The sequence below is a fragment of the Trichosurus vulpecula genome, chromosome 5 (assembly GCF_011100635.1).
Source record: "Trichosurus vulpecula isolate mTriVul1 chromosome 5, mTriVul1.pri, whole genome shotgun sequence".
Lineage (NCBI taxonomy): Eukaryota > Metazoa > Chordata > Mammalia > Diprotodontia > Phalangeridae > Trichosurus > Trichosurus vulpecula.
In genome coordinates, this window is record NC_050577.1 from 271,098,335 (window position 1) to 271,113,350 (window position 15,016).

The 15,016-nt window shown below is 39.3% G+C and overlaps 1 protein-coding gene across 4 annotated transcripts in view; it reads left to right on the forward strand.

Moving 5' to 3' along the window:
• Nucleotides 1–15,016, forward strand: part of ATF7 (activating transcription factor 7) — an 89,076-nt gene that overhangs the window by 50,294 nt on the left and 23,766 nt on the right. For all 4 annotated transcript variants that reach the window (XR_005010471.1, XM_036759817.1, XM_036759819.1 and 1 more), the window contains exon 3: nt 9,810–9,906. Coding sequence is in view for 3 of the 4 variants with exons in the window: in XM_036759817.1 (XP_036615712.1) it covers nt 9,810–9,906 (97 nt within the window). In the remaining variant the exon portion in view is untranslated. The remainder of the gene's footprint in view (nt 1–9,809; nt 9,907–15,016) is intronic.

The window sequence follows — 15,016 nt, forward strand, 5'->3', positions numbered from 1 at the left end:
AAGCTAAAAAGAAAAAAAAACATGATGAAGGAGGTGGTTTCAGAAAAACATGGGAAGGCATACATGAATTGAGCAGAACCCGGAGAACATTGTACATAGTAACAGCAGTATTGTATGATGATCAATTTTGAAAGAACCAGCAACTCTTATCAATACATTGATTCAAGACAGTTCCAAAGGATTCATGATGAAAAATGCTATCCACCTCCAGAAGGAGAACTCATGACCTCGTAAGTCAAGATTGAAGCCTATTTCTTTTCGCTTTTTTTCTTATTTCTTTTTTGAAACATGGCTGATATGGAAATATGTTTTGCATAACTTCACATGTATGAGGGGTATCATATTGTTTGCCTTCATGCTGGGGTAGAGGAACTGGAGGAAGGGAGAGAACTTGGAATTCAGAATTTTTTAAAAAGTTTTAAAATTATAAAATTTTGAAAAATAATTATAGAAAAAAATCACTTCAAAGTCTTTCTTCTTTCCCCAGCTAAGTTCAGCAGTGGAGCAGAGATGCCTAAAAATAAAAGTATTTAAGATCTAATATACCTTATATCTGTTGTATGATTTAATGAAGGGATAACAATGACTCCATATGGTCTCTGTCCTTCCTAAAATATGGTGCCCAGAACTGAGCACAACATTCTAGACATAGACTAACCAGAACAAAATACCGTGGTTCTATAACTTCTTGTTCTGGATGTGATAGTCCATCAAAGAGCCTAGCCTAATGAGACATACTTGCCCATTCTTTGCCCTCCCCAGTTCATTTCTGTCAGGGTTGGCCTATGTGACTTTGAGATCTGTTTTATTGTGGTTCAGATTTCTCTAATGCCTGGAGCATGGTAGGCAAAAGACACTAGTCAAAATGAAGAAAACTGACATGAAAATTAGTTGTACCATGTGGCTGAGAACTGGAAACTGAAGGCATCAGAACTCTGATCCTGAATGCAGAGGAACTGATGATAAAGCAAGGAGTGGAGGACAATAGGTGCAGAATGAGGCATACATTTTCGGAGATGATCAGTGTATTCCTTTGTTTTATTTGCTTATTTGTATCCTCTTTTTTAATGGCGTGATCTTTATTCAAGTCAATTTATCCATATTGAATTTATTGTGGAAAATGATATAAGATGTTGGCTAAACCTAATTTTTTCATACTGCTTTCTAGTTTTCCTAGCTGTTCCAAAGGTTGATTCATTGGGGCAAGAGTCTTTAGAAACTGACAATAATGCAAAGAAAAGAACATTTTTATAAATGTTAAAAATAAAAAAGCCTTCAGCTGCCTGAAAAAAGCTCTAAAATTACATGTTGATATTAATTGCAAATTATAACAATTAAGGCACTGTAATTAAATATGTGGTTTTTATATTCTTTCTATATTCCTTCTTCAATGGCTTACTGATTTATAACGTGGCTTTTCCTTTAGTCAGATCCCTGCAGGTTTCTTCCCAAATGGAGGAATCCATTTCTTGATTCCACTTGGCTCTTTTAGAATATTGTTATTCTGCCATGTAAAATCCAAATGTTCCTATTCTTAAAAACATTTACATCTTGTTTATTATAACAAGGATGGGGCCTCTAGTGTAGTGTTATCTAAACTTTTTTGACTCTGTTAATAAAAGAAAAGTTCAACACACATCCTCCCCAACTTATTTTAAATTCTATATACAGGATTATAGATTTAGAAATGGATGAGACCTTAGATGTTATCAGATCCAGTCCCCTCCCTTCATAAAATAAGAAACTGAAACTCTAGAGTCACACACCTAGTAATTGTCTGAGGTAGCATTTGAACTCAGGTCTTTCTGATGTCAAGTCCCATGTTCTCCACTGGGGAAAGGGAAAATTTCCAGTTGGCACCTGCACATCTACTGTTGTGGTTGCTAGGTTAGAGTTAGGTTATAACTGCCCTGAAGGAGAAATAACATCTTAGAAGGGGGAGCTACAGAGTAGGATAGAGATGGTTGTGTTGGATAGATCTTAGAATTGGCTCTTATGGGGGAAGTAGGAATTGACTCTTGGTGTGATGGATAGACTGCTGGCCTTGGAGGCACATTCAAGTATAATCTCTTGACACTCACTAGCTGTGTGACCATATCTGTATAATAGTTGGGGAATGGGTTTATTGTGAAGCCCTAATGAGGTTAATGTATTTAAAGCACTTTCCAAACCTTAAAGTGCTATACAAATGTTAGCTGTTATTATTAAAGAGGTTTTTTTAAAGGCAGGTATTTGTGCATACAGCATTTTACTTCTTGCTTGAACACAACTCAGTAATGGGATCACGTGTCACAGGGAAACAAATTGATTATATAATGTCCGTTTACGCACTGGTGGCATACCTTTTAGGGCAGTGAAATGGGAACTAGGACTCTGAAACCAGCTGTTTTAAAGATACTTCTGGGTTAAAGAGCAGTTCTAATTAGGGGCCACAGAAGTGTAATTTCAGTGTTTCAAGAACTCTCATTCTCACTGCTTTCTCTATGCAGTTGGGGTCTCCAGTAACGGCTAGACTAGATGCGTTTCTATAATTGTGATACCCAAATGAAAAGGGTACTTCTGGAGGTAGACTGAGTTGCCTTTATCCCCTGGCAGCATGAGCTTCTTAAAGGACTTCTTCCAAATGTGGGGTGGGGTTGGGAGTTAGTTATTATGGGGAATCAGGAAAGGCTTTTCATGTAGGAGATGGCATTTAAGCTTTTAAGGATAGATAGGATTAGTAATGGAGAAAATTGAAAGTAAGGTCATTGTAAGCAAAAGGAACTAAAAGACAAGCTTGGAGGTGGGAAAGCATGGTTATATATTAATGGGCTAGTTTGGCTAGACCATAAGGGAGCAATGGAAAGTTATATTGAGGCCAAAGAGTCAAAAACTCTTCCTAATGTCTGACTTTTTATCCTTTCTGAAATTTTGCTTATTTATTGTCCCATGCTTTTCAAATTACAGCAGTGATTTTTGATGTCTGATTGGACCCAGCTCTGGGTTCCATAGGCAAGTACTGCATTCCAGGGTAGCAGTTCCCCCCTTGAACATGGGGATGAACAGATGGCTACACCAAGCCAACCCACCCCTGAACTGTGCATTTGGATGGGGTTCTGCAGCTTTGTAGCATTTCAGTTAAATATGCTTGTTGGCAGAAGACTGTAGGCAGGACGGCTCTTAATACCAAGGCACAGTTTTAACAATCCAAAATTCTTTCTTCCTTTTACATTATGGACAGCCTTGGTTAACTGCCAGAGATACTTTAAGATAATCTACGTAGCCTCCCTAAAACATGGATGATTGCTTCAACCTCATAGACCAACAAATCCTAGCTTGAATATGCTAGATTTTTCCCCATTCTCTTTCTCTGTCAGTCTGTTCTCTCTGTCTCTTTCTCTGTGTTTTTGTCCCCTCCCTCTCTCTCTCTCCCTCTCTTCCTCCCTCTCTGTCTTCCCCCTCTCCCTTCTACCTCCTCTTTCTCCCTCTCCTTTCTACCTCCTCTCTCCCCCCCTCCCCATTTCTCCTCTTATTCCCCTCTCCCTCTTCCTCTCTTTCTTTCTCCCGCTACCTTCCTCCCTCCTTATTTTCTTGACAATCTGTTCGTTTGGGGCAATTGGGAAGGATTTTGCTCCATGTGTGTGTTTTAAATAAATTCTCTTGCTCCTATGTGCTATGGCTGTTTTTTATTTGCTGAGTGATCCTATGCTTTGAAATGATTCATCCAGGAGCTATGGAGCATTCTGAGCAGGATATGTGACTCATTTGGTAAATAGCAACACCTTGGAAAAGACAGCAGAAGCTGGTGTTGGCTTTATGAGATAGAACTGAAAGGGGAAACAGAGTTCTACACACATGACTACCTCCAGCCATTGATGTTTCTGCATTTTATTTATTTCTGCATTATTTACTCCCCTGTCCTGCTGTTCCAAGTAATCAGCTCAGTTTTCCCAAACTGCTTTTTTCTTTCTTTTTTGATCATTTTAAGGGATGACTAGCTGGGTAGGAAAGAGAGGAATAATGTATTTGATAATGAATGAGATGTAAAACAAAATGAGATGCAGTAATATAAAGAAAAATGTTAAGAGTTGTAAGAAAAGAAAAGAAGGAAGTTCAGAAGGGGGACACAAGATGTTGGATTTACCATATTAAATTTAAAATATATACAAAATAAGCTATATATAATAGAATTGATTTCTATAATGCAATATATATAGAATAGAATAGAAAGTGGTTTCTAATGTAGTCCTTTTTTCTTTGTATAGGAAATTAGTCATATTTGTTGATGCTTGTCAATTTCATAATAAAAAGGAAGTTTTTAAAATAATAACTAAAAAATAAAAGTATCATTAAGATAGTGGAAAGAGCACTGGACTAGAAACAGAAAGAGAAGACCTGGTTCTAGTCTCAATTCTTAATGTTTAGCTATCCTACAGAGCTGTAATAAGGGCTGCTATTAGAACAAGGAGGGTCACAATTTTATCATCTTGTCTGTAGTGTAAAATTAGCTAGCCCTGATGGTAAATATCTGTGAACTGAGCAAGTCATTTCACTTTGCTGCACCTCGGTTTCCATTTAGGCATTAAGATTCTGTGATTTCACAAAGTTGATGCCCATCCTTTGAGGAATGGTTAAACAATCTGTGGGACATAAACATAATGGAATATATCACTGTGCTATAAGAAATGATGAATATGATGAATTCAGAGAAATACAGAGAAAGATTTATTTGAACGGATGCAAAATGAAGTAAGCAGAATCAGGAAAACAATTTACACCATAATTATAACAATGTAAATAGAAAGAACAATAACAAAACAACTGAAATTGATTTCTATAATGGCATATAATGACCAAGCTTGACTCCAAAAAAGAAACATGAGAAAGTATCTTCTTCCCCTAGGAGGGGTGAGGGGGAGAAACAATACTGACAGGAACTGGATATGGAACACTGCAGATGTCAGATATTTTCAACATCATAGTTAGTTTTGATAAACTGTATTTTCCCCATCTTTTATTCTTTGTTGTAAAAATTGATTCCAGTAGTGGATGGGAGAGGACTGCATTGGGAAATATAGGTGATTTTTTAAAAAGCTGTCAAAAAGTCCCCTACCCCTAAAGATTCTCTGATTCCCTTGTTCCTTGATGTTTAGTTGTTTAGAGCTCATTTCCCAGTAACCAAAGTGAATGGACCCTGAAGCATCTGATTTTTCTCTTCCCTTCCCCAGCTCCATTCTTTTCCAACCCCGCACCTCAATCTTTCTAAGAGTAGGAAGGGGCAGTAAATTAATAGTAGCTGAGGATGTAAGCACATTTTTAAACATGAAGCAAAACTACACAAATCCTAATAGCCAAGAACAACATTTCAGGATCTGTCTGAAGAATCTGTCTGTGAATGAATATCACACAGAAATTTTGTCTGCTGTGATGCTTTTACCAAGGACCACACTGTAGCCAGGGAGCTTCTGATGTGCATGTAGCTATGCCTGCCTGAACTGGAGCTGAGATATGTGTATCACAATGCAAAGCTGCAGCTCTAGTTAGCCTAAAACTTCATTTTGTTTTCTTTCCAGTCATGCACCGTGATTTTGTTGCAGTGAACCTCTGGGGTCAGAGCTTTAAGTTAATTTTAAACATTGCCTTGTCGACTGACTTGTTTAGAGACCAAGAAATCATTCTTAAATGAAAAAAAAATCCATAGTCCTTATCCTTATAATAGAAAACCTTTTAGAAAGAGTACATGCTAACACATTCCTGGTACAAAAATAGGGTCATCTTTTTTATGGTCCTTTGTACCTCCTTTTTTCTAATCTGACTGCCATAGTTCCATCAGTCCTACTGAGAAATAGGATTTCTCCCATACAGAGAGGTGAGGCTCTTGGGGAGAGACCTCCCTCAGAGAGAGGATTTTTGCCTCAAGACCTTTCTATGAATGAATTAGGGGATTAAATCCAGGAGAAAATTCATTATAGATAAGGTTGTGTTGCTGAATTTTCAGGCTGTTTTTTCATAACTATACCATTTCATTTTGTGCCTTCGCTATTTCCCTGTTAGACTAAACAGAGTAAAGCTCTCTTCTCCCTACTTTTCCTGCTCTGGGGAGTAGAAATTAGATGCAGCCAAATGTATTTTGATTTAAATGTCATCCAGGTTTCATGTGTATAATCTCTGAATAGCTACCAGAGCACGTAAACTCCATGAAATCGTCTCATATGGGGGAATGTTTGAATCTCTCCTCCTTTCAGCCCAGCTATTGGCATGGTTGTAGTACATCAGCCATTTTATAAAATGAGGATGGAGTTGTTCTCTTTCTGCTTTTTAAAAGTCTTCCAAGTTTTCAAGTCCAAAAACATGTGTTGGCAGTTTGGCAAGCAAAACTAAAAACAGCTTTTATTCTTTTTCCTTCCTTTCCTTTCCCTGTTGCTCTACATTATTAATATAGCTTTGTACTTAAGAAAGTGGATTTTTAAAAAATTCAAGGTTGAAAAATGATTAAACCCTTTATGGGACACTTTGGACTTATTAACTAGACTATCTAGTTCTCTTAGGTTATATGCAGAAAACATTACCTACTCATAATAGATGCTTGTTCTACTTCCCAGAGTGGGTATGGGAAAGGGGTACATTGCAGATGTGTTTGAAGCAGATTCGCCTTCAGACTTTTCCAGGCAATAATGCAGATCTGTTCTGCTTGGCCCTATAGGCCAGAACCTAGAAGCAGTGGGTGGAAGTTGCAGAATAGCAGATTTAGGCTGAATATTCAACACAAACAAACAAAAAAAACCTGTTCAATGTGGGCTCCTTCTCTCTGAAAGTTTCAAGTATGAACTAGGTTTCCACTTGCTGGAAATGCTATGGAAAGGATTCTTCTTTAGGTATGTGTTAGACTAGGTGTCCTGAAGTTCCCTTCCAACCATGAGATTCTGTGATCCTTTCAAGGTACTTAGGCTGCTTCCCTATTCCAATATGCCCTGAATTCAGTAGCCCTCAATTTTAATGCCCACTTTCTCCCCTGCCCCAAAGAGGTGGTCAGTAAATCAGTAAACATGTATACATAATCAGGCAGTGAAATAAAGATCAACATTCTTTATCATTCAGTTGACATGAATACTTCCTTAGGTGCGTGATTACTTGCAAATCTGTTGTAGCAGCTAAAAAATCTTCCTCACTTAATTTTTTCCAGAGGAAAGATGCCCCAAATGCACATTTTCAGGTCTGTCCTATACAGATGCTTTCTGATGGATCTTGGGCGGGGGCAGGGGAGGTTGCTATTTCTATCTCACATTCCAACAAACTTCAGAAAAGAGATCATCAGGCTCTTCTCCATAGCATCCTTCCCCAGTAAACTTTTATCTCTCTCTTCACTCCCAGCCTTGTTACAAAGAGCTATATTAGAACTAGCAGGGAGATGACTGGAGCTGAGCTGAGAGTCAGGGCTGTGCTCTTCAACTAACTTTGCTTCAATTCTCCTTCTGCAGTGCTCAACATGATTTAGGTTTGGGGGTGGAGGAGTGATCAGCCCCCAGCTTTCATTGGGGGAAAATATATGGCTCAAGGGAAAGAGCATATGGGGGGAGGGGAGGGAAGGAGGCAGAGGAGAGAGAAAGAGAACTAGAGGACAAATAAGAAAAATAGGGGATCTTCAGTCATAACCCAGAAGAAAGAGGTACTTCTAAGATATCAAGGAATTCCTAACAGAAAAAAAAAGATTTCTTTAATCATAAGTAGTACAATTAAAGAAATAGCTTTAGTTTCCTTTCATACTAGACACCTTTCACTCTTTTATCTATTTTGGGCATATCCTTTTCCCTCAGGGTTTGACAGCCCTCTAAGCCCTCCATGATGGCTTACACATGTATTCACATAACTTCCCTAGTTAGCCCAGCAATCTTCATTTACCTCCCTTTACCCTTGAGAAAATTCTACAGGTAAAGAAATGAGTGCCTAACAAGAGTAGAAACTTGAACTCCTGTCTCAGTTCCCTGTCTGAGATAATTAATGTTTGTTCCTTTCAACAAAATCAGGTTTGTATTGAGTTTGTTGTCTCGCCCATTGACTTTCTATGCCAGTATTCTAGTTTTGCCTTCAGTTTTCCAAGTAAATAATTATTGAGGCAGTCACTGAGGACAGGGACTTTATTTATTCTTCTGTTTGTTTAATTCCCTTCACATAACCCAGTGCCTGGTACTCGATGGGTGCTTAATAAATTGAATTGTTGCATCACTTCTTTTGCAAAATCCCAGCCACCCTTTTTACTTGGCTCTACAAATAAAAGTCTTGTTTTCACTAAATTTAGTGGTTTTGTTGCATCTCCTGTAGCCAAATTTGCACCGTCAGACAGGATTCAAAGTAGCTTTGAGGAAAAGGACAATGGCTACTTCCCATGTCCAGGAAAAAAAAATCCTGGGCAATCTGGAAAAAAAAATTTTTTTTTCCTGCTTGCTTCTCTGCCAGGTTTAAAAAAAAAGGAAATAGGTTGAGGTAACGCAATTGGATTTGAAAACAGACTTCCACCTAAATAGAAACTAGCTGAGGTATGATGGGTAAATTCTATTTAGTGAACATTGCCGTCAAAAAACAGGTGTGGAAAAGCAGGGTTGAAGTGAGGAGGTAGAGGAGTAATAGGTCCAATGACGAAACTGAAAAGGAGGAGAACTCATCAGTCACCATTTCTAGTACAAAAAGGCAGATGAAACTGTGTGGTTCTCTTGAAAGGATTGCAGAAAACTGCTGTCTCCAAACATGGTGTTGCCGACAATTTGTTATAGAGGAGGAGCAGCCAGGCAGCCTCAGTGGGGTTTTTTGTGTTATTTTTTGAATTACCAATGTTGATCTGTTTCCTTCCTTGTCTCCCTGGTGAGCAAGCTCCTGCAGCATGCAGGCTTGCGTGTATACACATGCCACTTTAGAGAAAGTCCAGCGGGGAGTGGCAGAATTATGGTTTAGCAATTCCATTCTGCCAATAAGAAGCTGAGGGTAGATCTGAGTTTTACCTACTCGTTGCTCATCCACCGAAGCCCCCAGCACAAGAAGGCAAAATCCCCCCATCTTCAGTTGTATTTTTATGCAACTGTTATAAAGTCTGTAGCATTGCACTGGCCCCTTTATGGCCCGCACAGTCTCTGTGCCTGCCCCTGATGAGGAGAGATGGCATTTGGCCGATGGGATGGTTTGTGCCTTTACTGCTGGCCGTTGGGCTTCAGTCCTCCACAGCTCCGTCCCGGCTCATTAAAACCAAGAGCCAAATGGCTACACTGATGCCTGCTGTAGCACTGCAGGGGCCAGGAAGTTAAATGGATCTCCTAATCCTGCATAATTTATCTCCCTGTTAGCCCCTCATAAAACAGCCCGATTCAGCCCCACCACCAAGAGCTATGTTCTGAATTTCCTGTTTTTTGATGGCCAGCCTTTCCCTGCTTCTCTCTTTATTATTATTATTAAAAATTATTTTCCCCTTGTTCTCCAGGAGTTGGCCTTAATGGTTCTTTCATTTGGAGCCTTCAGCTTGCACCCCACTTCACTAACAATCTGTCCACTTGTCTTGTTTGGACTTAATACCACAGAGCAGTTGGTGCTCCATTCTTCCCCCCTCCCCTCTCCTCTCTGTTGTCTATTGCCTTTTCTCCCTTTCTACTTCCAGCCCTTACTCCCATCCTTTTCCCCTTCATCTCATGTCTCTCCCCACAAAAAAAAAAATTCTTTACTTTCCCTGACCTTCTCTCCAGGGACTGTCCCTGCTGTAAGACGTCCAATAGGACATTTTTTAAAAGGGCATTGATTCACTGACTCCCCCCCCGCCCTCATCTCTCTCCATTTCTGTTTCATTTCAGAGATTTACAAACGAGGACCACCTGGCGGTTCATAAACACAAGCATGAGATGACATTGAAATTTGGCCCAGCCCGGACAGACTCAGTCATCATTGCAGGTACTCACCGCTCCAAAAGCCACGTGCTTCAATATCACCCCACAGTTAAGATTAATACCAGGGACCAGATGTACAGAGAACTGCTCTTCCCTTCCCCCATTAAGAGCTTTTGTGTGATCTGCATTTAATCAGGAAAAAAGGAACACTGAAAGCTCCCAAGTTTCTGTTCTCTCCCTTTTTCTTCTTCCCTCTCCCTCCCCCCCTCCCCATTTTAGTAATAAGATCAGGTTCTGCGGTTTTAGTGGGTAGGCATATAAGGGTTTTTTCCCTTTTTTCCTTCTTCCTTGCATCCATTTTATTAAGATTCTTGAAGATTTATAGACAAAAGAGGCCTTTGACATTTCTCCCTACCGCTGATGAGGTGGGGAACAAAAGAAGGTGAGAAAGCTGACCCCTCCTGGCTACTGCTTCTCCAGTGAGTGTCAGTTTTCCTGAGCCAGGGAGCTGACAGTTCATAAATTCAGCCATTTTCCCTCTCCTGGCCACGGCTGGGAGCCCATTTCCAGAGCTCAGACAAGACATTCGATCAATAACACTTTTCTAAGCAAATTTGGGTGTCCTGGAGCTTCTCATGAGTTGTCTGTCTCAGCTGTTGTCTCTCTTTCTTGTCCCTTTCTCAGCTATGCTTTCAAACAGAACAGCAGCCTGTCATGTCAGGTACAACAGGCATACAAACTCAGGCAGGCTTTTATTTTTATATCAAAGGAAGGTTCCAGACTAGACAAGGATCTTCCAAGCAAGCGCAGCTGGGTATTCTGCCTTCATGGAGGTTAGTTTCTGATCATCCTATCAAACATGACCTTTTGAGGCACAGATTTGCTCTCCCTCCTGGGCTGGGGGGATATTTTGACTAAAACTTAAAGATCTCTGAGCAAATTATCCACTTCCCATTCTTATAGCTTAATCTGTGACTTATGTGCTGACTCATAAATCTTTTTATCTCAAAAATGATCTTTGCTCCTGAATTTTGCCTCTAGCTTCCTATTAGACATTTTCATTTTGATGAGCTGTCACCTTAAAATTATCATGTCCAAAGTGGAAATCATCATTTTCCTTTACTCCTCCCTCCCTCAAATCAACTCTCCTCTCTCAGTTCTCCTAATCTTCTTTTCCATTACCACTGCTACCAGTTAAACAAACAGCAAGCATTTATTAAGTACCTACTATATGCCTGAAACTGGGAGATACAAGGTAATTTAGAGGTAGGGCAGACACTGTAAACTGGGGGATCAGGAAAGTCCCCATGAAGGGAGTGACTGGAGCTGAACTTTGGAACATTTCCTACCCTCAAAGAGCTTACATTCTGTTGCCAGAAATGATGCTTACATATGTGAGTAGATACAAAATACATAGAGAGTAAGTACAGAGTCATTGAGGGATGAGGGCGATACCTGCAAATGGGGAGATTAAACAAGGTCTCATGAAGAAGGTATCTCTTGAGTGAACTTTGAGCAGAGGTAGAGATTCTAAGTGGTAGAGGGAAGGTTGAGGGCTTGCTTATCAATTGGGCAATGACTGAACAAGATGTGGTATATCATTGTGGTGGTGGTTGAGGTGAGGGTGGATTCAAAAAAAAAAAACCACCCCAAACCCTATCAAGACCTATATGAACTGATGCAAAGTGAAGTGAGAAGAACCAGGAAATCTGTGCACATAACAGCAGTGTTGTAATGATGATCAATTGTCAAAGACATAGTTACTCTGATCAGTATGGTGATCCAAGACAAATTACAAAGAACTCATGAGGAAAAAAATGCTATACACTTAGAGAAAGAACTGAGGAATTCTGAGTACAAATTAAAGTAAAATTTTCTCGCTTTTTTTTTTGCCTTTTTTTTTGGTGATATGGCTGGTATGGAAATATGTTTTGCATGACTTCACATGTATAATTGGTATGTTGTTTGCCTTCCTAGTGGGTGGGATGGGAAAGAGGGAGAGAATCTGAACTCAAAATTTAAAAAGAAAAGAATGTTAAAAGTATCTCATTCCATTCTTACAATAACCCTGTGAAGTAGGTGCTATAATTGTCCCCTCTGAATAGATGGGGAAAATGAGGGTGAAGTGGTTGACTCGCTCAGCATTACACAGCTTCCTGATTCCAAGACTAATGTTCTATCCACTGTTGACAACTAGTCACCTCTTAAGCAAAACAAATGCATGCACTGGCTGTATCTGAAAACATATATCTCATTCTTTATTTCTAGTCTATCACCTCTCTGTCAGGGCATAGGAAGCATGATCGCTGATATTCTGGAGCCATGGTTGATCACAGCACTGATCAGAGTTCTTAAGTCTTTCATTCTAGAGATAAAAAGACAGACAAAAGATAGTCCCTGCCCTCAAGGAGGTTACAGTCCAGTGGGGGAGACGACATGCAAACAAATATACACCGACAAGTTATAGACAGGATAAAGGGGAAATAATTGAGAGGGAAGGCACCAGGATAAAAGAGAGTTTGGGAAAGGCTTCATACAGAAGATGAGATTTTTGTTGGTCCATAAAGGAAGCCAGGGAAGCCAGGAGGCAGGGGCGAGGAGGAAGAGTGTTCAGGCCTAGGGGAGAAACAGAGAAAATGTCTGGAGATGAGAAGTGGAATGTTTTGCATGCAGACAGTTTGGAGGCCAGTGTCACTGGATCAAAGAATATGTGGTGGGGGTATAAATTACAAAATCCTGTGCTTGGCATTCAGAGGGCTAGGTTATGAAGGCCTTAAATGCCAAGCACAGGATTTTGTATTTGACCTTGGAGGTGACAGAAAGACATTGGAGTTTACTGAGTAAGGGGGAGTTGGTTATTGTATAAATTGGTCTGTTACTCTTTATAGCCGGTTCCAACCTACCTTCCAGTGATGATCACATACATTGCCCAATTGATAAGCAAGCCCTCAATTTCCAATTTTTTTGCCACCACAAAGGTCTTTTTCCTTTTTCTTTGATCTCTTTGGGGTACAGACCTAAGGATGGTATTGCTGGATAAAAGAGTGTGCAGAGTTTTTATAGCCCTTTGGGCATAGTTCCATATAGTTCTCCAGAATGGTTGGACCAGTCCGCTATTCCACCAGCAGTTCATTAATGTACCTTTTTTCCAATTCCATTTTTACCAATGAAATACAGTTTAAAGCATTAACTATTAGTTATAAGGAAGGATACTTTTTTTGTATTTCTTAATTAGGGAGGGTTGTGGTGGGGAGGAAGCCAGTGATAATGATGCCAAAAAAAGAAAACAAACATCATTAATGAAGCATAGAAGACAACAAAGGGAATTCAGAGGGAATCACAGTAATAAGGAGGACAGCTTTGAAACTAACATGTTTAATATATACACTTTTTTAAAAGCCAGAGATACACAGTTATACAGATCTAGAAATTTATATATGAAAATGTGCACATTTCTTTGTGCTTGTCAAATTCAGAATGATAAAAAAGTAAATACTTTATTTAGGTGCCATTGATTAATTAGGTTAGAAGAAACAGGAGCTTGTACTTGACCCTAAAGGCAATAGGCAGCCTCTTTAACTTAATGAGCAGGAGAATGACAGGGCCAGATTTGTGCTTTTTAGGAATGTTACTTTTTTTGCTTTACTCGACATTCTATCTTCCTGTACCATAAACATCTCTACCTTCAGCATTGCTCATATTGTTACCCTTGTATCTACACATGCCCTCCTTGCAAGGCAGGTGGTTAGCCTGAGGATTTTACAAAAGAGAAACCTAAGCTTAAAAAGGTTGGGAGACTGCTTCCAGTCACACAGTGAATAAGGTTAGAAGTGAGATTTGAACCTAGAACCTTCCCAGAGCTCTTGATACCCCGCTTTGTGTCATTTACCTATGGATTGTATTCTTTGCAACGATAGCTTATATTTACATAACGCTCCAAGCTAACACGCTTCTTTGATAGCGAGTTTCTCATTTAAGCCTTCTGAGAACCCTGTGAGGTTGTATCATCTCTCCCAAATGAAGTTTTAGGTTAGTAGGTTGTTTTTTTCCAAACCCATGATTTCATTGGTGTGAGAAACTCCTTTCACCTATGTAGACTCTGTGTGTGTGTGTGTGTGTGTGTGTGTGTGTGTGTGTATATGCATGCGCTCACACTCGCTTTTCTATAGTTTGTGTGACAGGAAACATGTCTTATACAGCCGTTAAAGATCATACCATAAAAAAATTAAGAGAACCATATCAAGAACTTACATGCCTAGCACTATGATAAGCATATTGCAAGTGCTTAATTAGTATTAATTGGGACCATCAAGGCAGTCTCAAACTCATCTCCTTTGGATTGTTTTATTAATTAGATCAGGAAGAAATGGAAACCAGTTGAAGGTTACAAAAGACCCAACTGGAAGTTGAGAAATAAGATTTCATACAGGAGAATTGTTGAAATAAACACCAATCCAGTGTACAAACGAATCCTTTACAGACTTAAACAGAAATAACTTTAAAAATTCATTTGGAAGAACAAGAGGTCTAGAATATTATGGGATTCAGACCTCAAATGATAAAGTTGTCATCAGTTATGTACTGGTTATTTGGTACCAGTTTTTAAAAAATAGAAAAGTAGATCATTTGTACATCATGGTAGACTAGACAAGAAACAATCTGAAATAATTGAACTCAATCCATTGTTCAGTAAATGCTAAAACACAAATCACCTGAGAAAGAACTCTGACGAACTGCTGAGAAAATTGAAAGCAATCTGGCAGAAATGAGGGTTAGGCCAGCATCTTTCTGCGTGTGTGTGTGTGTGTGTGTGTGTGTGTGTGTGTGTGTGTGTGTGTTGGTCTAAACCTAATTTCTGTTAGATGGGTACATGGAGCGATAGAAGCAGTCACTAACAAAATTCATGCAGCAAGGATAAGGAAAGTGTTTGGCTGGGAAAAAAAATCATTGTATCATATCTCTGATAAGAATCTGATATCCAAGGTATATAGCCAGCTAACAGAAATATATAAGACCAAAAGCCAACCCCCAATATATTGTTCAAAGATATACAACAGATATTAGAAGAATTACAAACTATTAACAGTCATATGAAAGAGTGTTCCAGATCACTAATAATAAAGAGAACTGCAAATCAAAACAACCCTGAAGCAGTCCCAGCAGATTGGCAAAGA